The sequence below is a fragment of the Aquarana catesbeiana genome, linkage group LG01 (genome assembly GCF_042186555.1).
Source record: "Aquarana catesbeiana isolate 2022-GZ linkage group LG01, ASM4218655v1, whole genome shotgun sequence".
NCBI classification, from domain to species: Eukaryota; Metazoa; Chordata; class Amphibia; order Anura; family Ranidae; genus Aquarana; species Aquarana catesbeiana.
In genome coordinates, this window is record NC_133324.1 from 968,455,629 (window position 1) to 968,480,839 (window position 25,211).

A 25,211-nucleotide genomic window follows, 5' to 3' on the forward strand; every position below is an offset into this window, starting at 1 on the left:
TGTCTTCATCAGCCGTGTCCCCATTAGCAGTCTCCCGATCAGCCGTCTCCCCATCAGCCGTCTCCCTATCAGCAGTGTACCCATCAGCAGTCTCCCCAGCAGTGTCCCCATCAGCAGTGTCCCCATCAGCGTGTCCCCATCAGTGTGTCCCCATCAGCAGTCTCCCCAGCAGTGTCCCCATCAGTGTGTCCCCATCAGTGTGTCCCCAGCAGCAGTGTTCCCATCAGAGTGTCCCCAGCAGCAGTGTCCCCATCAGAGTGTCCCCATTAGCAGTGTACCTATCAGTGTGTCCCCATCAGCCGTGTCCCAATCAGCAGTTTCCCCAGCAGTCTTCCCATCAGCCGTGTCCCCATCAGTAGTCTTTCTATCAGCCGTGTCCCCATCAGTAGTCTTCCCATCAGCCATGTCCTTATCAGTAGTCTCCCCATCAGCCGTGTCCCCATCAGTAGTCTTCCCATCAGCCATGTCCTTATCAGTAGTCTCCCCATCAGCCGTGTCCCCATTAGCCGTGTCCCCATCAGCCATGTCCCCATCAGCCGTGTCCCCAGCAGCCGTGTCCCCAGAAGCCGTTTCCCCCCTTCAGTAGTCTACCCATCAGTGTCCCATCAGAGTGTCCCCATCAGCAGTGTCCCCATCAGTAGTCTCCCCATCAGTGTCCCATCAGAGTGTGCCCATCAGCAGTGTCCCCATCAGTAGTCTCCCCATCAGTGTCCCATCAGAGTGTGCCCATTAGCTGTGTGCTGTACATGTACATCTTCAGCACTTGCCTCAGTACTAGAGCCAACTTCAGCTCTGCTGCATCTCCCGACTCCCGCCCATTGCTAGACATGCAGAAGGATCTTTAATACAAACAGCGGGCGGGTAGCCGGGAGGTGCCGCGCCAATGACATCACTGGCTGCTACAACATCGGCAGTCCCAGCAGCCAATCCTAACGCACAGCATCGCAGCATGGGCGGGAGTGATGGGAGTGGCTTTGTCTGCCGGACCTGCCAGCTGCGGGCTGGGGTTTGGAGACCCCTGTGCTACACCATAGCTGCCATTGTTTTAAGTTATGCACTGATGGTGGCTAGGGATGAGCCGAACACCCCCCTGTTCGGTTCGCACCAGAACATGCGAACAGGAAAAAAGTTTGTTCGAACACACGAACACTGTTAAAGTCTATTGGATACGAACATGAATAATCAAAAGTGCTAATTTTAAAGGCTTATATGCAAGTTATTGTCATAAAAAGTGTTTGGGGACCTGGGTCCTGCCTCAGGGGACATGTATCAATGCAAAAAAAAGTTTTAAAAAGGGCCGTTTTTTCAGGAGCAGGGATTTTAATAATGCTTAAAGTGAAACAATAAAAGTGTAATATCCCTTTAAATTTCATACCTGGGGGGTGTCTATAGTATGCCTGTAAAGGGGCGCATGTTTCCTGTGTTTAGAACAGTCTGACAGCAAAATGACATTTCAAAGGAAAAATAGTCATTTAAAACTACTTGCGGCTATTGCATTGCCGGTCCGACGATACACATAGAAGTTCATTGATAAAAAAACAGCATGAAGGGTCTGGTATGGAATTTAGATGGACCCCCACGTCATTTTTTTTTTAAATTTTGGGTCGGGGTTCCCCTGTGGGGAATTCCCATGCCGTTTTTATCAATGAACTTCTATGTGTATTGTCGGACAATGCAATAGCCGCGAGTAGTTTTAAATGGCTTTTTTCCTTTGAAATGTCATTTTGCTGTCAGACTGTTCTAAACACAGGAAACATGCGCCCCTTTACAGACATACTATAGACACCCCCAGCTACGAAATTTAAAGGAATATTACACTTTTATTGTTTGACTTTAAACATTATTAAAATCACTGCTCCTGAAAAAAACGGCCGTTTTTAAAACTTTTTTTTGCATTGATCCATGTCCCCTGGGGCAGGACCCAGGTCCCCAAACACTTTTTAAGACAATAACTTGCATATAAGCCTTTAAAATTAGCACTTTTGATTTCTCCCATAGACTTTTAAAGGGTGTTCCGCGGCATTCGAATTTGCTGCGAACACCCCAAATTGTTCGCTGTTCGGCGAACTTGCGAACAGCCAATGTTCAAGTCGAACATGAGTTCGACTCAAACTCGAAGCTCATCCCTAATGGTGGCCAACATGCTTAATATAACTGTATGTGGTTTGGAATAAATTACTCTAAAAAACAACAGTTGGCCAAAGAGGTGAAGGAATAATTTGCATGGCTATACCAAATATATTTAAATGAGGAATAATTTATTTCTGGGATTTGTGATGGGATTAGACATGTCCATAACTTCTGTTCTAAGAAGGCTCTGTTTTTCTTTTGTACTGGTTCAGTGGATGGATTTTGTTCTCTTTTTGCCCCATCTCACCATAACCTGTTGGGTTATACTTTCATGTTGGTCCCCAATTCTACCTTCATAGAAGACATTGGGGGTTATTTATGAAAGACAAATCCACTTTGCACTGCAAGTGCACTTGTAAGTGCACTGAAAGATCTGGGGGGGACATGCAAGGAAAATAAAAAACAGCATTCTTGCTTGCACATGATTGGATGATAAAATCAGCAGAGCTTCCCCTCATTTCAGATCTTCCCCTCAGATCTACAGCGACTGCACTTCCAAGTGCACTGGCAGTGCACTAGTAGTGCAAAGTGGAGTTGCCTTTCGTAAATAACCCCCATTGTGTCCATGTACAGTGCTGAGCATGGTCAAGAAAGTCTGATATTGCTGTATGTACTGTAGTTTGGAATAAATGGCTATATAATATTAGGAGGTATTGGTGCTGTTGTTAACCAGTTGTTCTGGATGTACAGCTGGCCAAGCAACATGTACATAATGATTTAAACATGTAATTTAAACTTGATTTAATGTTTCTGTTTTTAAAATCAAGCCCTTCCATGAAAAGAGGCTTCTTGGCCTAATGGCTAAGATCATGTTTGGTATCAGTTCTTATCTGTGTCCAGGGAGATAACAATGAATACCCCTCTTATGAATCTCTGCCAATTGTTACAATGACTGATGCCACTGAATATAATATGAAACATACCAATTGTCACAACGAATAATATCTCACAACTGTTAATGTCACTGTGCATAGTCTGTCACTAACCAACAGAACTGTTCTGACTCAAGTACAAGGCCATAAACTTTATCTCCAGCTTCATATAGGTCTTACACGACCTGATGTTCTATTTATCCCTTGCATCAATTCAGACAGCTTAACTCAAGGAATAAACTCACAGTATGGAGAGACAGACAATGAATTCTTTTGAATGTTCTTAAAGACACAGAGCAATAATAAATCACAAAATGTAACACAACACTCCCCGTCTGAAATCTTTAGATTTCATAACCATAAACTAGTATATATATTCAATAAGGCCAATACTGTTAAAAGTCCTGAAACCTGTAATGAAAAACATGCAACAAGCAAGCATAAACGTAAGTCCAACAGGATTGAAGAACATGTAGTCCGACGTATGACGTCTTCGAAGAATTGCAAAGTTCCAAGTAGAACCTGTAGATAGCAGCAATGTACTCCCTACTGTGCCAACAGCATGGCTAGTCCTTGCATAAGTCACTCACCTGGCAAAAGGAGTACTAACTCTGTAATTGGCCGAGTAATAGCTCTTACAGCAGATGACCAGGTGGAAAAACGCTCAAAACGGTGTGACTGCAGCTTCTGTTTTGTATTTACAGAAGTGTGGAGTCAGACGTTCACAGTTCTTATTTCCTTATCATCTTCAGGACTTACTAGCCCATAGGTGGTGGCAATAGGGGGTGAGTAGGAGTCTTCACACAAAAACCTTGGAGGTGACAGCTATAAGCTGTCCTGAAGAACGGCAGATGACATGGCTCTGGTCCCACAGTCAGCTGGGTTAAGTTCAGGGGGAACGTGATGCCATTGACTTGGTAGAGAGAATCTCTTAATATGTTCAACTCTGTTTCTGACGTACACATAAAACTGTTTTGTTTGGTTGTATATGTAACCAAGTACTACCTTACTGTCTGTATAGAAGGTGAAAGAATCAATTCTAGTGGCCATTTCACTTCGTATGACTTCGGCAATTTCTACTGCTAGCACGGCTGCACAAATTACAAGTCTTGTTATGGTATTTGCAGGTTTGGGAGTGAGTTTTGCCTTGCCTAGGACAAAACTACAGTGTGATTCCCCATTCATTTCAGAGGTCTTCAAAAAAGCTACCGTAGCAATAGCTTCAACGGATGCATCAGAGAAAATATGAATTTCTCTCCGATTAACAGTTGAAATGGAACCTGGAACATAGCAACGGGAGATCTGAAGTTTTTCTAGTGACTTCAAAGAATTTCTTCACCTTTCCCACTTGTGTTGATTCTCACTAGGCAAAGGAGTATCCCAGTCTATGTTCTCAGTAGATAACTGTCTTAGCAGAATCTTACCTTGAATGGTAACTGGAGCAAGGAAACCCAGTGGGTCATAGATGCTATTCACCACCAACAGGACTCCTCTCTTAGTGAAGGGTTTGTCACAAGTTGACCCTTGGAAGGTGAATGTGTCTTGTTTGATGTTCCACAACAAACCCAGACTTCGCTGTACAGGAGGCACATCTGTACCTAAATCAAGGTTTTTTAGACTAGTGGAATAGTCCTCAGAGTGAAAGGCATTCATAAGTTCCTGGCTGTTGGATATAATCGTGTGCAGTCTAAGGTTTGCTATAGACAGCATCTCCTTTGTTCTGGTGAGGAGTAGGGATGAGCTTCGAGTTCGATTCGAACATGAGTTTGACTCGAACATCGTCTGTTCGATCGTTCGACGAAGATCGAACATTATGGGGCGTTCGTGACAAATTCGAGTGGCGTGTCACGCCCCATAATGCACGGCGTCATCGCAGTGCATTGCTGGCTGATGATTGGCCAAGCATGCACTATGACCCGCATGCTTAGGCCAATCACAGTGCCGTAAGCAAAGAGAGCCATAATTGGCCAAAGGCAGGGTGCCTTTGGCCAATTATGGCTCAGGGGGTTAAGTCAATGCCCCAAACTATATAAGGCCGCCTCCACGTTGGCCTTGTGTAGTGTGTTGCTGGCGGAGAGAGAGATAGAGAGAGAGAGTGTCAATTCATTTTCTTAGAGCAGTTTATTCAGTTAGCTAGATCTCACTGCAGACCGTTCCTGCTGTACTGTTTCTAATCTACATCAAGCAGGCAGTTGATTCAGTTAGCTGCAGTGCATAAAATATATATACTGTTGCCTACATATATATATATATATATCCACTGCATTCTAGTCTAGCCAAGCCTATATCTTACTGCAGATAGTTCCTGGTGTACGTTTTCAAATACACTTTCAGGCAGGCAGGCAGGCAGGTGATTCAGTAATCTGCAGTGCATAAAATATATATACTGTCTCCTACATATATATATCCACTGCATTCTAGTCTAGCCAAGCCTATATCTTACTGCAGGTAGTTCCTGGTGTACATTTTCAAATACACTTTCAGGCAGGCAGGCAGGCAGGTGATTCAGTGATCTGCAGTGCATAAAATATATATACTGTCTCCTACATATATATCCACTGCATTCTAGTCTAGCAAAGCCTATACCTGACTATAGGCCTTTCCTGGTGTACATTTTCAAATATACTTTCAGGCATGCAGGCAGGTGATTCAGTGATCTGCAGTGCATAAAATATATATACTATCTCCTGCATATATATCCACTGCATTCTAGTCTAGCCAAGCCTTTACCTGACTATAGGCCTTTCCTGGTGTACATTTTCAAATACACTTTCAGGCAGGCAGGCTGGTGATTCAGTGATCTGCAGTGCATAAAATATATACCATATTTATCGGCGTATAACACGCACTTTTTTCCCCTTAAAATCAGGGGAAAGTCGTGGGTGCGTTTTATACGCCGATCCCCGCTAATTGTGAGCTATCGGCGGCGATCGCCGCCAACATTCACATAGCGAGTAGTTTTAAATATGGCGCCGCGGAGTTCGGAGGGACTCGGCGGTGCTGAACGAGCGCCACCGAAATCACAGAGCCGAGATACACATAGTCGAGTGTATTCGGCTCTTTCCGGTGCCGCTCACAGTCACGCCCAGTCCCGCCATTGGACCTGTGTTATGTCCATCATAGGGCGGGACTGGGCGGGACTGTGAGCGGCGCCGGAAAGAGCCGAATACACTCGACTATGTGTATCTCGGCGGCGTTCGTTCAGTTCCGCCGGCAACCGAGTCCCTCCGAACTCCGTGGTGCCATATTTAAAACTACTAGCATGTGTATGCCGGCGGCGGCAGGCTGTAGGGATGGACACTGGGGACAAGGCTGCACTGGGGACAAGGCTGCACTGAGGCAAGACTGCACTGACAAGGCTGCACCGGGGCAAGGCTGCACTGGGGACAAGGCTGCACTGAGGCAAGACTGCACTGACAAGGCTGCACTGGGGCAAGGCTGCACTGGGGCAAATCTGCACTGACAAGGCTGCACTGGGGCAAAGCTGCACTGACAAGGCTGCACTGGGGCAAAGCTGCACTGACAAGGCTGCACTGACACTGAAAAGGCTGCAATGACACTAACAAGGCTGCAGATGAACACTGATGAGGCTGAATTGATGGGCATTTTAATGTAAGTTTCTTTTCCTTAAACTTCCCTCCTAAAAGTTTTTTTCCTTAAAATTCTCTCCTAAACTTGGGGTGCGTGTTATACGCCGGCGCGTGTTATACGCCGATAAATACGGTATACTGTCTCCTACATATATATCCACTGCATTCTAGTCTAGCCAAACCTATACCTGACTACAGGCCTTTCCTGGTGTACGTTTTCAAATACACTTTCAGGCAGGCAGGCAGGTGATTCAGTGATCTGCAGTGCACAAAATATATATATACTGTCTCCTACATATATATCCACTGCATTCTAGTCTAGCCAAGCCTATATCTGACTGCAGGTAGGTCGTGGTGTACGTTTTCAAATACACTTTCAGGCAGGCAGGCAGGCAGGCAGGCAGGTGATTCAGTGATCTGCAGTGCATAAAATATATATACTGTCTCCTACATATATATCCACTGCATTCTAGTCTAGCCAAGCCTATATCTGACTGCAGGTAGTTCCTGGTGTACGTTTTCAAATACACTTTCAGGCAGGCAGGCAGGCAGGTGATTCAGTGATCTGCAGTGCATAAAATATATATACTGTCTCCTACATATATATCCACTGCATTCTAGTCTAGCCAAGTCTATACCTGACTGCAGGCCAGGTCCTGGTGTAATTTTTCTAGTAAACTTCAGGTGGTGTTTTGCTAATCCAATTTTACAGCATGTCTGGAAGGCCACCAAGGAAAGGCAGATGCTCACAGGCCACTAAAAGAGGGCAAGCAGGCTCTGTGTCTACAGCCAACAGTGCTGGTCATGGACACTGTGCATCCTCAGCACGTGGCCGTGGGGCACGTGCATCCTTTTTTTCAGCAGCTGGTCGTGTTGAGCCACAACATGCAGAAGAGTTGATAGAGTGGATAACAAATCCGTCCTCATCCTCCTCATCCTCTGTCACCCAGGCTAGGAGAAGTTTGGCTGCCAATGCAGCTGCCAAAGCGTGGAAAGGTGAAAATGAACCCCGCGCTCGGACTAAGTAACGTGTAGTATATAGTTAATGTAAAAGCTGCTCCCCTCAAAGTGCAAATTGTTACCTTTGTGAGATGAGGGTTGTAAGTGGTAAGGGGGCGCTATTCAAAAATCAGGAACAAATAATAATAAGGCACTTTTTAAATTAAGAGGCCATTTGGCTGTTCTTTTATATTTGTATTTTTAATAAAAACGTTATTAGGCCATGGTCCTTCTCTCTTTATATATTTTTTCTGAGCAACGGTGAATTGGAATGATTTTCCAGGCTTACCCCATTTGGATATCGTCCACATAGGCGGCAGTTCCTCAATCTGTCAAAGCTTCACCTGACCTGTCTTTTTAAATAAGGGGGTCATGGTGATTTGATTGCGTAGGATACTTACCATATATCCACCGGTTGTCGTTTTGATTTCCAATATCATTCCTAAATGGTGATGGTGTTTAGAGTCAATCTGCTCCAGTGATATGGACATTCTTGCTATCTCACTAATTTGATTATTTATATTTTTTGCACTTCATATATACTATTTTCATTGGATCTTGTTTGCACTTCTATCTATTCTAGTTATTTATGTATGGAACCACCACTGTTATTTATGCCTAGCACTTGAGTTTGTATTTTATTTATGTTATTATTTGTGCCTAATTTTTGAATAGCGCCCCCTTACCACTTACAACCCTCAGCTGCCAAAGCGGCCTATTCCATCGGCTCAATGGCATTAGTCACTCCTTTCCTAGCCCCACCATCATGTCCTGGGGAGTCCCCCGAACTCTTCGACCACAGTGTCGGGTACATGCTGCAGAAGGATGCGCAGCATTTTGAAGGCTCCGATGATGGTACCCGGGTTGAGGATGACGGGAGTAACGTGAGCCCAGAGAGAGGGGGTGCCCAAGAAGGACAAGAAACTGGCAGTCATGTTCCCCCAGCTGCAGCATACTGGCAGGTTTGCTCCAGTGGCGAGGAGGGAGGGGATGATGAGGTCACTGACTCTACATGGGTGCTTGATAGAAGAGAGGAGGAGGAGGAGGCACATCTCCAATGAGGCAGGATGCCCTCCAGGGGCCAGCTTAAGGACAGCCAACTGACTGCATCACACCGCAGAGTGCAGGGCGCTGCTGACTCTGTGCGTTTTTTCAAAAGTTCTTTTGTGTGGGCCTTTTTTGATACATGTGCAGCAGATCGCACCATTGCTGTCTGCAACATATGTCTGAAGCGTATCAAGCATGGCCAAAACAGCAGCCGCTTGGGCACCCCGTGCTTGATCAGACATATGTCGAGCTCCCATGCAGTCCGTTGGCTACAGGACTTATAAGACCCACACCAAAGAACAAGGCGGACCTCTCCTTACTCCTCATCAGCTGGGATCTCCAACCCCACTATACCTTCAGTCCTCTCAGAGACCTGCACTGAGAGGAATGAAGGTGTAGAATTAGGTGTCCCAAGCACTTGCGGGCAATCTGCTAGCGGTACACCTAAATCCGATTGTGGCAGGCAAATTTCCCTACCCCAGTTGCTAAACCGTCAAAAGAAATTCGGTCCCAGCCATCCACATGCTCAGCGGCTGAATGCTAGTTTGGCTAAATTGCTAGCACTCCAACTGCTGCCTTTTTCAGCTGGTAGACTCTGCCCCCTTTTGAGAATTTGTGGAATGTGTGGTACCTCAGTGGCAGGTTCCCAAAAGCCATTTTTTTCTCGGAAGGCCATTCCGGCTCTCTACCGTCATGTGGAAGGCAATGTCTTGGCCTCGTTGGACAGGGCGGTCAGCGGTAAGGTGCATATTACAGCTGACTCATGGTATAGCAGGCATGGACAGGGACATTACCTTTCTTTCATGGTGCACTGGGTAACCCTGCTGGCAGCTGGGAAGGATGCAGGACAGGATGCAGTAATGCGGGAGCTTGTTCCGCCACCACGCCTCCAAAATGCTGGTAGTGGTGATTCTGCCACACCTCTCTCCTCCACCCCCTCCTCCTTTTCTTCCTCTATGGCCTCTTTCTGTGCAGATTTGTCCTCAAAACCAGCGGTGCCCCATAGGCGTTCAAGGTGCTACGCAAGCACTCAGGCAAAAAGATGCCATGCGGTGCTTGAGTTGGTCTGCTTAGGGAACAGGAGACAAACTGGGGCAGAGATTCTGGTAGCTCTGCAGGGGTAGGCTCAGAACTGGTTGACGCCATGCCAGCTTCAGCCAGGAATGGTGGTTTGCAACAATGGCACCAACCTCCTCTCCACCCTCTGACAGGGACACTTGACCTATGTTCCCTGTTTGGCTCACATCTTTAATTTGGTGGTGCAGCGGTTCTTGTGCAGGTACCCAGGCTTACAGGATCTCCTGAGGCAGGCCAGTACAGTCTGTGGGCATTTCCGCCAGTCATATAATGCCAGTGCTCAGCTGGCTGACCTTCAAAAGGAATGCAACATGCCCAAGAACTGCCTCATCTGTGACATGCCCACCAGGTGGAACTCAACATTGGCAAAGCTGCAGCGGCTGCACACGCAGCAGAGGGCCATCAATGAGTACCTGTGCGAGTATGGCACCAGGACAGGATCAAGGGAGCTTGGCTTTTTTTCGCCACGCCAGTGGCTAATGATGAAGGATGCATGCACTGTCCTGTCACCATTTGAGGAGGCCACGAGGATGGTGAGCAGTGACAGTGCATGCATCATGCTCCGGACCGAATTACTCAGCAAACCTACACTGCATGGCCTCCCTGATCCTGCAAAGCCTGCCAAAGGACCCTTGGATTCGTGGTATCAAGGAGAGGGATCAGTACTGGCTGGCAACCCTCCTTGATCCACGTTACAAGGGTAAGGTTGCAGAACTTATCCAGCTTTCTCAGAGGGAGCAGAGGATGAAACATCTTCGGGAGGCCTTGCAGAAAGCTTTGTGTAATGCGTTTCCAGAGCCTGGGAGGTTACAATTTTCTGGTCCTCCTGAACAACATGTTGCTGAGGCTTCAGTCAGTCACAGAAGGAGCGGTGGAGAAGGTGGCCGTCTGACCGATGCGTTCAGACAATTCTTTAGTCCACAGCCCCAAGGTCTGATCAGTTCCAGCAACCATCGCCAGCATCTGATTTACATGGTGCAGGAATTCCTAGGAGCAAGATCAGACTTGGAGACCTTTCCAACCGAAAATCCACTGGGTTACTGGGTCTTGAGGATGGATCACTGGCCAGAGCTTGCACAATATGCAATTGAGTTACTGGCCTGTCCTGCATCCAGCATTCTTTCTGAACGCACATTCAGTGCTGCTGGCGGCTTTGTAACTGATCACAGAGTGCGCCTGTCCATAGATTCAGGTGATCGGCTCACCTTCATAAAAATGAATCAGTCTTGGATCACCAGCTACCAAGCACCTGATGCTGATGTAACCGATTAATTTTTCTATGAATGTGAGATCCCTTGAAGACTGCCTATGCTGAGTGACTATCCTGTTATGCTGAGTGACTATCCTATTCCTTCTCAATGTTCATGTTGACTATCCTCTTCCTCCTCAATGTTCATGTTGATAGCTTCTAAGAACATTGTTGTTTCAGGGCACCACCACCAGTGCCTAAGGCCCAATTTTTCTGCCCCTGTTTAACAGGGGCATGTAATTACAATTTTTGCTGTAATATTTTGCAGCAGGGCTCATTCCTGCACTCAACTAGATTATCTGTGAGGGGTTGAAGTGTTGTGGAACCACCACCAGTGCCCAAGGCCCAATTTTACTGCCCCTGTTTAACAGGGGCATGTAATTACAATATTTGCTCTAATATTTCACAGCAGGGCCCATTCCTGCGCTCAACAAGAGTATCTGTGAGGCTTTACAGTGCTGTGCCACCACCACCACCACCGTCTAAGGCCCAATTTTTCTGCCCCTGTTTAACAGGGGCATGTAATTACAATATTTGCTCTAATATTTCACAGCAGGGCTCGTTCCTGCGCTCAGCAACAGAACCTGTGAGGGGTTACAGTGTTGTGGCACCACCACCACTGCCTAAGACCCAATTTTTCTGCCCCTGTTTAACAGGGGCGTGTAATTACAATTTTTGATCTAATATTTCACAGCAGGGCCCATTCCTGCGCCCACCAAGAGTAACTGTGAGGGCTTACAGTGTTGTGGCACCACCACCACACCACTACCAAAGGCCCGATTTTCCTGCCCCTGTTCAACAGGGGCATGTAATTACAATTGTTGATATAATATTTCACAGCAGGGCCAGTTCCAGTGCCCACCAAGAGTAATTGTGAGGGCTTACAGTGTTGTGGCACCACCACCACACCACCACCAAAGGCCCAATTTTTTTGCCCCTGTTCCACAGGGGCATGTAATTACAATTCTTGATCTAATATTTTACAGCAGAGCCTGTTCCAGCACACACCAAGAGTAACTGTGAGGGCTTACAGTGTTCTGGTACTACAAACGCTAAGGCCCAATTTTCTGCAGAGTATATAGGGCAGGCCGTATAGTATATACAGGCGGTCCCCTACTTTCAAACATCGACTTACAAATGACTTCTACTTACAACAGGAAGTGAGAGGAAATCTACCCCTAGGGAGGGAAATTCTCTCCTGTAAGTGTTAATATGGGAAAAAGGTGTCTCCACTGATGCTCTATCACCAAACCTTGTTTCCCTAAAAACCCCAAATTTTCAAAATCCAATTGGGACAGAAAGTGAGGTGAAATCTGAACAGGGGCACAGACAGCAAAACAAATGTTACAGGGGTGATAACTCTTCTCCATGTTATCCAAAAAGCTTAAAAATTGATTTTTTGGCTGGAGCTACACTTACAAAACACTACACTTACAAAATGTACCTGTTCCAAATTACAAACAGATTCAGCCTAAGAACAAACCTACAGTGCCTGTATACTGCTGTTCAGAGTATATAGGGCGTGGAGGCCCCACACCTTTTCTTTTTTTAATTTTTGTGTGGGGTTCCCCTTAATATCCATACAAGACCCAAATGGCCTGGTAATGGGCTGGGGGGGGGGGTACCCATCCCGTTTTTCTCAATAATTTTCATCCATATTGTCGGGACCCGACATTACATTAAAGCCGCAAGCAGTTTTAAATGACTTCTATTCCTTTAGAAATGTCATTTTGTGCAGGGACTGTTGTAAACATGGGAAGCATGCGCCACTTTACAGGCATACTATAGACACCCCCCAGGTACGATATTTAAAGGGATATTTCACTTTTATTGTTTCACTTTAAGCATTATTAAAATCACTGCTCCCGAAAAAACGTCTTTTTTTTAAACTTTTTTTTGCATTGATACATATCCGCTGGGGCAGGACCCAGGTCCCCAAACACTTTTTAGGACAATAAGTTGCATATTACACTTTAAAATTCGCACTTTTGATTTTTCACATTTGGGTCCCATAGACTTTAACGGTGTTCGAATGTTCGCGCATACTTTCGGTCCGTTCGCATGTTCTGCCACAAACCGAACCAGGGGGTGTTTTCTGCTCATCCGTACTTTAGAGTCATCTCTGGTTGATCCTTGTGGTATATGTTCACCAAGGATATTTTAGCACAGGACTTATCACAGCATTCTTCTCCACAAACTTCAGTGCAGGATGAAGAAATGATGGTAGAATCAGGCACTTGGTCTGTATTCTCCCCGCCATGCGTTAACCTGGGAAGAGAGTTAGCAGTTTGTGCGGAGCTGGGTTCAAGCGGATGGAGGGCTTGTACATGTTCTTCAGAGCCACACTCTATGCACTTGATGGACACATTACAGTCCTTTGCAATATGTTCTGTAGAAGCACAACACCTGAAACATACCCTAAATGTCTTTAAAAGCTCCTTACGCTCTTCAAGAGGCTTTTTCTTAAAGCCCGTTCTCTCTCTCTCACCCCCTCTCTCTCCTGCCTCCTCCCCATTTTATCTCACCCCCCCTCACCTCCTCCTCTCTCTCCCCCCCCCTCACCACCACCTCTCACCGCCCCCTTTCTCACCTCCCTCCCCCCACCTCTTTTCGTCCTCAGGGGGTGGGGGCCCCATGAGGTAGGCTGTATGGGGCTCCAATAATTGCTAACAGCAGCCCTGTGAGTGAGTGCACCAGTTCGGATGTGTCTTGATTCCTGTGTCTTGCCGGCACACCTCTCCCCAAGGCCCCCCACACAATGGAAGGAAGGAGAATAGCACTACAGTAGAGCCCCCTCCTCTCTGTCAGCCCCCTCCTCTCTGTCAGCCCCCTCCTCCCTGTCAGCCCCCCTTCTCTCTGTCAGCCCCCCTTCTCTCTATCAGCCTCCCTCCTCTCTGTCAGCCCCCCTTCTCTCTGTCAGCCCCCCTCCTCTCTGTCAGCCCCCCTTCTCTCTGTCAGCCCCCTCCTCTCTGTCAGCCCCCTCCTCCCTTTCAGCCCCCCTTCTCTCTGTCAGCCCCCCTTCTCTCTGTCAGCCTCCCTCCTCTCTGTCAGCCCCCCTTCTCTCTGTCAGCCCCCCTCCTTTTTGGCAGCCCCCTCCTCTGTTGGCCCCTCTGTCGCCCCCCCCCCTTCTCTGTCAGCTCCCCTCCTCTCTGTCAGCCTCCCTCCTCTGTCAGCCCCGCTCCTCTGTCAGCCCCCCCTCTCTGTCAGCCCCCCTCCTCTCTGTTGGCCCCCTCCTCTCTGTTGGCCCCCTCCTCTCTGTCGGCCCCCCCTCTCTGTCATGCCCCCCCCTCTCTGTCGGCCCTCCTCTTCTCTGTCGCCCCCCCTCTCTGTCAGCCCCCCTCCTCTGTCATCCCCCTATATCAGCCCCCCTCCTCTCTGTCAGCCCCTCTCCTCTCTGTCAGCCCCCCTCCTCTCTGTCAGCCCCCTCTCTGTCGGCACCCTCTTCTCTGTTAGCCCCCCTCCTCTCTGTCAGCCCCCTCTCTGTCAGCCCCTCTCTTTCACCTCCATTCTCTTTCTCTCTCTCTCTCTCTCTCTCTCTCTCTCAGGCACCCTCTCTCAGCCCCTCATTCACCCCCTCTCTCGTATCCACCTCTCTTTCTCTCATCCCTCACTCTCACCCCTCTCTCTCTCTCTCGCCTCTCTCTCTCTCACCCCTCTCTCTCTCTCTCTCTCTCTCTCTCACCTCTCTCTCTCTCACCCCTCTCTCTCTCTTGCCTCCTCCCCATTTTCTCTCACCCCCCTCACCACCACCTCTCTCATCGCCCCCTTTCTCACCTCCTCTTTTCATCCTCAGGGGGTGGGGGCCCCATGAGGTAGGCTGTATGGGGCTCCAATAATTGCTAACAGCAGCCCCGTGAGTGAGTGCACCAGTTCGGATGTGTCTTGATTCCTGTGTCTTGCCAACACACTTCTCTCCAAGGCCCCATTCAGCTTTAATTTGAGGGTATTTACATCCAAATCAGGTGAACGGTGTAGGAATTACAACAGTTTGTATATGTGCCTCCCACTTTTTAAGGGACCAACGTAATGGGACAGATTAATAATCATCCATCAAACTTTCACTTTTTAATACTTGGTTGAAAATCCTTTGCAGTCAATTACAGCCTGAAGTCTGGAACGCATAGACATCACCAGACGTTGGGTTTTATCCCTGGTAATGCTCTGCCAGGCCTCTACTGCAACTATCTTCAGTTCCTGCTTGTTCTTGGGGCATATTTTATGTATGTGGTTAATCCTGACCCCCTATATGTGTACAATCAGAACTGATTTTTTTTATTGCTTGTTCATAGTACCAGCAAAAAAATGCTGTTCCTCTGAAAAGCGATCCATGCTCAGATCACTTTTCAGAGGCATTTGACAGCCAGTATAGAGGTAATATGTTGCCTCCTGACCGCCTGTTTTAACCCCTAAATGCATCATCACTATACTGCAATGCACACAGTTGCGGGGTGGTTGCAGTGCAGCCCCATTCACCTAGGGGTGTACTTCAAGGGTGCCCTGATTAGAAAAAGATTGAGAAACACCGACATAGATGAACCCATCTCTCCATTTTCCTCCTGCAGCCACTAAATGCCTGCGGGAGGGAGAGGAGGAGAAGCGGGAGGGAGAGGAGGAGAAGCGGGGGGGAGGGAAATAGAGAAATCGGTTCCTTTATATGCAGACACTCACTTACGACTGGGTCCTGGTGTTTCTCCACTGGGCTTGGAGGAAAGGGCCCTGTCCGGGGGTCAGGGGGGCCCTTCATGGTCATAAGGGCCCTGAAGGTTCTAGTTACACCACTGACTGTATCTGAGGTCTGACAGTGGAATAAGCTGGTGATGTAGTATGAGAGGTAATGGCACTGCAACAACCAAACTGTTAAAAATACAACCCCCTGACCACTGCACTCTATACATGGGCTGTATATGACATACTCCTGACCACTGCACTCTATACATGGGCTGTATATGACATACTCCTGACCACTGCACTCTATACATGAGCTGTATATGACATACTCCTGACCACTGCACTCTATACATGGGCTGTATATGACATACCCCTGACCACTGCACTCTATACATGGGCTGTATATGACATACCCCTGAACACTGCACTCTGTATGCTGGGCTGTGTATGACATACTCCTGACCACTGCACTCTATACATGGGCTGTATATGACATAATCCTGACCACTGCACTCTGTATTCTGACTTGTATATGACATACCCCTGACCACTGCACTCTGTATACTGGGCTGTATATGACATACTCCTGACCACTGCACTCTGTATACTGGGCTGTATATGACATACTCCTGACCACTGCACTCTGTATTCTGACTTGTATATGACATACCCCTGACCACTGCACTCTGTATACTGGGCTGTATATGACATACCCCTGACCACTGCACTCTGTATGCTGGGATGTATATGACATACCCCTGACCACTGAACTCTATACATGGGCTGTATATGACATACCCCTGACCACTGAACTCTATACATGGGTTGTATATGACATACCCCTGACCACTGCACTCTATACATGGGCTGTATATGACATACCCCTGACCACTGCACTCTGTATACTGGGCTGTATATGACATATCCCTGACCACTGCACTCTGTATGCTGGGATGTATATGACATACCCCTGACCACTGAACTCTATACATGGGCTGTATATGACATACCCCTGACCACTGAACTCTATACATGGGTTGTATATGACATACCCCTGACCACTGCACTCTATACATGGGCTGTATATGACATACCCCTGACCACTACACTCTATACATGGGCTGTATATGACATACCCCTGACCACTGCACTCTGTATGCTGGGCTGTATATGACATAATCCTGACTACTGTACTCTGTATACTGAGCTGTATATGACATACCCCTGACCACTGCACTCTGTATATTGTATAACAGTTGTCGGTTGCTCAGTAGTCATGTTAATAAAGTTCCTCCTGAAGTTAGGCTGTGTGGAGAAAAGGATATATAGTGGAAGAGTTTCTTTTGCTAAGATTTGTACATACAGTATCTATAGTACCGAGTACACAGTGAGTATGCTCCTTAAAGCGGGGGTCCACCTATCTATCGTTTTTAGTTTTTGGAGTTCATTCACAAACTTTTCTTCTCATGATTATCTACTCACATGTTCTGTGTAATAAGTCCGCCTGTGTCCGATTTTGTTGTAAAGAATAACTTATAAAATTCACTGAAGGCGGTTTCCATCTTCATTGTGGGCATTTGAAGCCCACAAGCATGTATTTCCTGGATGCGGTGAATGCTGTGCTCCCAGCATTTACCGAGCGAGAATGCATGCTGGGAAGCCTGAGACTAGCTCCCAGGGGACTGTGGGAGGTCTGGGAGAGGCTAGAAACACGCCTACTCCCACGGGAGGAAAACCAGGAAGTGCAAAGAAGAAGAGAAAAAAAAAGGTAATTACGGCGATTTAAATTTTTTTACACAGCATGTCAGCATCTAGGCAAGGAAGAGAATACATACAGATATTGTTCAAAATTTGGGTGGAACCCCGCTTTAAGCCCCTCCCACTCTTAGCACAATTTTGTCACATCCATAGTTTTCCCCTGCGCACCCCATCTAACTATTACACATATCAAAAAGGGGTTGGAAGCCTGATCCCCAGTCAGGCGACCAAAGAATGGGGCATATTGGACTATTACGGTACAGTAATTAAGGATAACCATATAGAGCAAGTAACGGCAGTAATAAAAATTATAATTCATTTATTGATGCAACGATACATATGCACTTTTGCTACCTTTATATTTTACTGTAGAGAGGCCACTTCTCTAACTATTACACATGTGCACAGCCAAAAAATTTGTTCATTTTCGTTTTCGTTTCATTAGTTTATTATTTTTTTCGTTTTTCGGGTCATTCGTTATGATCGCGATTCGTAAATTTGTTCATTCGTAAATGCGTTCATTCGTACATTCGTAAATTCGAACATTCGTTCATTCGTTCATTTTTACATTTGTACATTCGTAAATTCGAACATTCGTTCATAAATAGAAAATTCGGAAATTTGTAAATTCAAAGTTTGAAAATCCAAAAACCCGAAAATTCACAAATCTGAAATAGTAACTAACTAATAAATTATAGGTATTGTAATTTCCTTTCAAATTTGACTGTCAGTGAACGTAACGAATACGAATTTATCCGAAATTTACGAATTCACTAATTTACTAATGTACGAATGTCCAATTTTATCGAATTTACGAATATTCGGGAAAAATTTGTTAAACGGGTTTTCGTTAATTTTGATATTCCCGAATTTCGACAAATTCGTTAAAAAATGAATTCGGAACGAAACAAATTGCACATGCCTACTAACTATTTTCTGGGTGCCCCAGGCTGAACCCCCCGGAGAAGGTAATGATATGAGGTCCTGTGTATTGACCCACCTCCTCCATCCCCCACCCACCTACATAACCTTTTATGAAGCATCGGAGAGAACAAAGGGGAATACTATAGATTGATTTTGGTAGAAGAACATGTCCAGGATAGATGAAAGGATCAACAGGAAATTGTCTTTTTTCACATTGTTCCCCAAATCTCTCCGATGTAATTCATTCTTCTAATCACTTTACAGATCTGTGTAAGAATCCGGATGGGACAATACTGACAATTAGGGATGAGCCGAACACCCCCCTGTTCGGTTCGCACCAGAACATGCGAACAGGAAAAAAATTCGTTCGAACACGCGAACGCCGTTAAAGTCTATGGGACACGAACATGAATAATCAAAAGTGCTAATTTTAAAGGCTAATATGCAAGTTATTGTCATAAAAAGTGTTTGGGGACCTGGGTCCTGCCCCAGGGGACATGGATCAATGCAAAAAAAAGTTTTAAAAACGGCCGTTTTTTCAGGAGCAGTGATTTTAATAATGCTTAAAGTCAATCAATAAAAGTGTAATATTCCTTTAAATTTCATACCTGGGGGGTGTCTATAGTATGCCTGTAAAGGGGCGCATGTTTCCTGTGTTTAGAACAGTCTGACAGCAAAATGACATTTTGAAGGAAAAAACACATTTAAAACTACCGCGGCTATTGCATTGCCGACAATACACATAGAAGTTCATTGATAAAAACGGCATGGGAATTCCCCACAGGGCAACCCCGAACCAAAATTAAAAAAAAAAAATGATGTGGGAGTCCCCCTAAATTCCATACAAGGCCCTTCAGGTCTGGTATGGATATTAAGGGGAACCCCAGCCAAAATTTAAAAAAAAAATTGACGTGGGGTTCCCCCTAAATTCCATACCAGACCCTTCAGGTCTGGTATGGATTTTAAGGGGAACCCCGCGCCAAAAAAAAAAAAAAAAAACGGCGTGGGGTCCCCCTAAAAATCCATACCAGACCCTTATCCGAGCACGCAACCTGGCAGGCCGCAGGAAAAGAGGGGGGGACGAGAGTGCGCCCCCCCCCCTCCTGAACCGTACCAGGCCACATGCCCTCAACATTGGGAGGGTGCTTTGGGGTAGCCCCCCAAAACACCTTGTCCCCATGTTGATGAAGACAAGGGCCTCATCCCCACAACCCTGGCCGGTGGTTGTGGGGGTCTGCGGGCGGGGGGCTTATCGGAATCTGGAAGCCCCCTTTAACAAGGGGACCCCCAGATCCCGGCCCCCCCCTTGTGTGAAATGGTAAGGGGGTACTTACCCCTACCATTTCACTAAAAAACTGTCAAAAATGTTAAAAATGACAAGAGACAGTTTTTGACAATTCCTTTGTTTAAATGCTTCTTCTTTCTTCTTTCTTCCTTCATCTTCTTCTTCTTCTGGTTCTTCTGGCTCTTCTGGTTCTTCCTCCGGCGTTCTCGTCCAGCATCTTCTCCGCGGCGTCTTCTATCTTCTTCTCCTCGGGCCGCTCCGCACCCATGGCATGAGGGGAGGCTCCCGCTCTTCTCTTCATCTTCTTCTCTTCTTCATCTTCTTCTTCATCTTCTTCTTCTTCTTCCTTCTTCTCTTCTTCCTGTCTTCTCCGGGCCGCTCCGCAGCCATGCTGTGGCATGGAGGGAGGCTCCCGCTGTGTGACGGCGTCTCTTCGTCTGACGGTTCTTAAATAACGGGGGGCGGGGCCACCCGGTGACCCCGCCCCCCTCTGACGCACGGTGACATGACGGGACTTCCCTGTGGCATTCCCCGTGACGTCACAGGGAAGTCCCTCAAGTCACCGTGCGTCAGAGGGGGCGGGGTCACCGGATGGCCCCGCCCCCCGTTATTTAAGAACCGTCAGACGAAGAGACGCCGTCACACAGCGGGAGCCTCCCTCCATGCCACAGCATGGCTGCGGAGCGGCCCGGAGAAGACAGGAAGAAGAGAAGAAGGAAGAAGAAGAAGAAGAAGAAGAAGATGAAGAAGAAGATGAAGAAGATGAAGAAGAGAAGAAGATGAAGAGAAGAGCGGGAGCCTCCCCCCTCATGCCATGGGTGCGGAGCGGCCCGAGGAGAAGAAGATAGAAGACGCCGCGGAGAAGATGCTGGACGAGAACGCCGGAGGAAGAACCAGAAGAGCCAAAAGAACCAGAAGAAGAAGAAGATGAAGGAAGAAAGAAGAAGCATTTAAATAAAGGAATTGTCAAAAACTGTCTCTTGTCATTTTTAACATTTTTGACAGTTTTTTAGTGAAATGGTAGGGGTAAGTACCCCCTTACCATTTCACACAGGGGGGGGGCCGGGATCTGGGGGTCCCCTTGTTAAAGGGGGCTTCCAGATTCCGATAAGCCCCCCGCCCGCAGACCCCCACAACCACCGGCCACGGTTGTGAGGATGAGGCCCTTGTCCTCATCAACATGGGGACAAGGTGTTTTGGGGGGCTACCCCAAAGCACCCTCCCAATGTTGAGGGCATGTGGCCTGGTACGGTTCAGGAGGGGGGGGGCCGCACTCTCGTCCCCCCCTCTTTTCCTGCGGCCTGCCAGGTTGCGTGCTCGGATAAGGGTCTGGTATAGATTTTTAGGGGGACCCCATGCCGTTTTTTTTTTTGTTTTTTTGGCGCGGGGTTCCCCTTAAAATCCATACCAGACCTGAAGGGTCTGGTATGGAATTTAGGGGGAACCCCACGTCAATTTTTTTTTTAAATTTTGGCTGGGGTTCCCCTTAATATCCATACCAGACCTGAAGGGCCTTGTATGGAATTTAGGGGGACCCCCCCACATCATTTTTTTTTTTTTATTTTGGTTCGGGGTTGCCCTGTGGGGAATTCCCATGCCGTTTTTATCAATGAACTTCTATGTGTATTGTCGGCAATGCAATAGCCGCGGTAGTTTTAAATGAGTTTTTTCCTTCCAAATGTCATTTTGCTGTCAGACTGTTCTAAACACGGGAAACATGCGCCCCTTTACAGGCATACTATAGACACCCCCCAGCTACGAAATTTAAAGGGATATTACACTTTTATTGTTTGACTTTAAGCATTATTAAAATCACTGCTCCTGAAAAAACGTCCGTTTTTAAAACTTTTTTTTGCATTGATCCATGTCCCCTGGGGCAGGACCCGGGTCCCCAAACACTTTTTATGACAATAACTTGCATATAAGCCTTTAAAATTAGCACTTTTGATTTCTCCCATAGACTTTTAAAGGGTGTTCCGCGGCATTCGAATTTGCCGCGAACACCCCAAATTGTTCGCTGTTCGGCGAACTTGCGAACAGCCAATGTTCGAGTAGAACATGAGTTCGACTCGAACTCGAAGCTCATCCCTACTGACAATGTATCCAAAGAAGATATTTTATTATATTGGAGATACAGTGACAGTAAAATGTCCAACTGGATATCAGCCAAATCCATCCTCTGTACGATGTGTGAAGATCGGATCCTCCATTGGGTGGAATAATCCTCCACAATGTATCGGTGAGTAGTAATCCTCAATATACAGACCGCAGGAACCCAGAGCAACCAATCAGCAGTCACCTCTAATTATTTATTGGTCCGACCAAAACCTGATTGGTGCATTGCTCTATACACATTACTATAGAGCCAAACTGCTCTGGATTTGGTTCAAATAGGGTACTAAATAGTTCAGATGCCAAACCCCATTGAGATCAATGGGAGCCTAGTCTGTGAAATGAAAAATACCCATTTTCTAGGCTAAGAGGAAAGGGGATGTCAAAAAATAACCTGGGGGGGGGGGGGGGGGGGGCACTGCCCTGGGGAACATGTACTAATGCAAAAAAATAAAAATAAATAAAATCCAGGCCAGGAGCAATGATTTTTAAATGCTGAAGGTGAAACATTATAAATGTCACTTGCCGACCATGCTATAGACAAATGAAGGTTACAGCACAGCCGTCCAGTTTTGGGAGGGAGTCATATGACACAGATCGGGGTAAAGTGGCAATCACAGCTGATCACGATGTAAACACAAGCCAGTTATCGGCATTCCTTTCCTCAGGCTGACAGCATGAGGAGAGGAGAGGAGAGGAGATCCAATAACCGGCTTGTGTGAAGGGGACATCAGCACTGATAATTAGGGCACTGATCATCAGTGCAGTCCCAATAGTGCCCACCAGTGTTGCCAATCAGTGCCCATCAGTGCTGCCAATCAGTGCCCACCAGTGCTGCCAATCAGTGCCTATAAGTGCCCCCTCTTCAGTGTCACCTATCAGTGATACCCATCAGTGCCTTTCAATGCCACCTATCAGTTCCCATCCAAGCCTCCTATCAGTGCCCATCAGTGCCACCTATCAGTGCAGCCTCATCAGTGCCCACCACTGCAGCCTCATCAGTGCCCATCAATGCTGCCTATCAGTTCCCATCTGGGCCTCCTGTCAGTGCCCATCTGTGCCGCCTATCAGGGCAGCCTCATCAGTGCCACTCAGTGCCGCTTCATCAGTGCCCACCAGTGCAGACTCATCAGTGCCCACCTGTGCCGCCTATCAGTGCTGCCTTATCAGTGCCCATCAGTGCGGCCTATCAGTGCCCATCAGTGCGGCCTATCAGTGCCCATCAGTGCTGCCTATCAGTGCCCATCAGTGCGGCCTATCAGTGCCCATCAGTGTGGCCTATCAGTGCCCATCAGTGCTGCCTATCAGTGCCCATCAGTGCGGCCTATCAGTGCCCATCAGTGCTGCCTATCAGTGCCCATCAGTGCGGCCTATCAGTGCCCATCAGTGTGGCCTATCAGTGCCCATCTATACAGCATATCAGTGAAGGAGAAAAGTTACCTGTTTGCAAAATTTTACAGCAAAAAGTTTATTTTCCTTTTTTTTCTTCAAAATAGTTTTTTTTTAGCTAAAAATAAAAACCTCAGCAGTGATTAAATACCACCAAAAGAAAGCTCTATTTGTGTGAAAAAAAGGACGCAAGTTTCATATGGATACAGTGTTGTATGACTGAGTCATTCAAAGTGTGACAGCGCTGAAAGCTGAAAATTGGCCTGGGCAGGAAGAGGGTAAAAGTGCCCGGTAGGGAAGTGGTTAAATAACATGTCTGGGGGGTCCTAATCCTGCCTGTGAAGGGGCATCTCTGTGATGTACAGAAAGTGCTGCAGCAATGCTGACATTTACAAAGGGAAAGGAGCTTAAAATTGCTGGCAAATGACATTTCACTGACAGCTTATTTGTGCGCTGTTTTTTTTTTTAAGAATCCAGCAATGAATGTTATTTGCCGGCAATTTAAACTTTATTAAGTTTTTTTGTAATTGTCACTTTTGCTGTAGCACATTCTACAACAAGAATAAAAAAAATTCTGAAGACCCCCCCGGGTCTGGTATGGATTTAAGCAAGAAACCATGAAGGACATTACATCTTAAAGCCTAAGTTGAGTTACTGTTTAGTTTACTCAATGTGTACATATTGTACATGTTTATATTTGTAGGCATATTTTTGTAAGCTATGAGTTGTGTTGTATTGTGTATTCTACAGTTGTTTGTGCAGTTTTCCTGTTTAGTAAAGCATTGATACACTACAGAAGTCTAAGCTTCCTTGGTTTTACCGCAAGAACTTTAATAGACGCAAAGCATAACACTCACGCAAAGAAAAAAAACTGTGTGAGGTCCCTCAGGAAACCCATACCAAACCCTAATCCAAGCATGCAGCCTAGCTGGCCAGGAAAGTGGAAGAGGGGGGGGGGGGGGGCAGTGTTCACCCTTTCCCCTTAAATGATACCAGGCCACATACCCTCATCACTGTCTTGCAAAGCACCTTGTCCCCATATTGATGAGGAGAAGGGCTTCTTCCCTACAACCTTGAAAAGCCTTGAAAAAGTATTCGTACCCCTTGAAATTTTCCATATTTTGTCATGTTACAACCAAAAACGTAAAGGTATTTTATTGGGATTTTATGTGATAGACCAACACAAAGTGGCACATAATTGTGAAGTGGAAGGAAAATAATAAATGGTTTTCAAAATGTATTTACAAATAAATCTGTGAAAAGTGTGGGGGGTACATTTGTATGATGCCTCTACGAGTCAATACTTTGTAGAACCTCCTTTCACTGCAATTACAGCTTCAAGTCTTTTTGGGGATGTCTCTACCAGCTTTGCACATCTAGAGAGGGACATTTTTGCCCATTCTTCTTTGCAAAATATCTCAAGCTCTGTCAGATTGGATGGAGAGCGTCTGTGAACAGCAATTTTCAAGTCTTGCCACAGATTTTCTATTGGATTTAGGTTTGGACTGTGACTGGGCCATTCTAACACATGAATATGCTTTGATCTAAACCATTCCATTGTAGCTCTGGCTGTATGTTTAGGGTCATTGTCCTGCTGGAAGGTGAACCTCAGCCCCAGTCTCAGGTCTTTTGCAGACTCTAACAGGTTTTCTTCTAAGATTGCCCTGTATTTGGCTCCATCCATCTTCCCATCAACTCTGACCAGCTTCCCTGTCCCTGCTGAAGAAAAGCATCCCCACCACATGATGCTGCCACCATCATGTTTCACAATGGGGATCATGTGTTCAGGGTGATGTGCAGTATCAGTTTTCCACCACACATAGTGTTTTGCTTTTAGGCCAAAAAGTTGAATTTTGGTCTAATCTAACCAGAGCACCTTCTTCCACATGTTTACTGTGTTCCCCACATGGCTTCTCACAAACTGAAAACACAACTTCTTATGACTTTCTTTCCCCAATGTCTTTCTTCTTGTCACTCTTCCATAAAGGGCAGATTTGTGGAGAATACGACTAATAGTTGTCCTGTGGACAGATTCTCCTACCTGAGCTGTGGATCTCTGCAGCTCCTCCAGAGTTACCATGGACCTCTTGTCTGCTTCTCTGATGAATGTT

The 25,211-nt window shown here is 46.5% G+C and overlaps 1 protein-coding gene across 5 annotated transcripts in view; it reads left to right on the forward strand.

The window, feature by feature from the left end:
* The window catches only part of LOC141122475 (receptor-type tyrosine-protein phosphatase T-like), a 230,286-nt gene that overhangs the window by 67,729 nt on the left and 137,346 nt on the right, over positions 1 to 25,211 (forward strand). Inside the window, exon 1 of one of the 5 annotated variants that reach the window (XM_073611978.1) lies at positions 21,682 to 21,838. The exons of the other annotated variants lie outside the window; for them this stretch is intronic. Coding sequence (XP_073468079.1) covers positions 21,697 to 21,838 — 142 coding nt within the window. The 5' untranslated portion in view covers positions 21,682 to 21,696. Of the gene's footprint in view, positions 1 to 21,681; positions 21,839 to 25,211 lie in introns of those variants that run through there. 5 annotated transcript variants of the gene reach the window in all.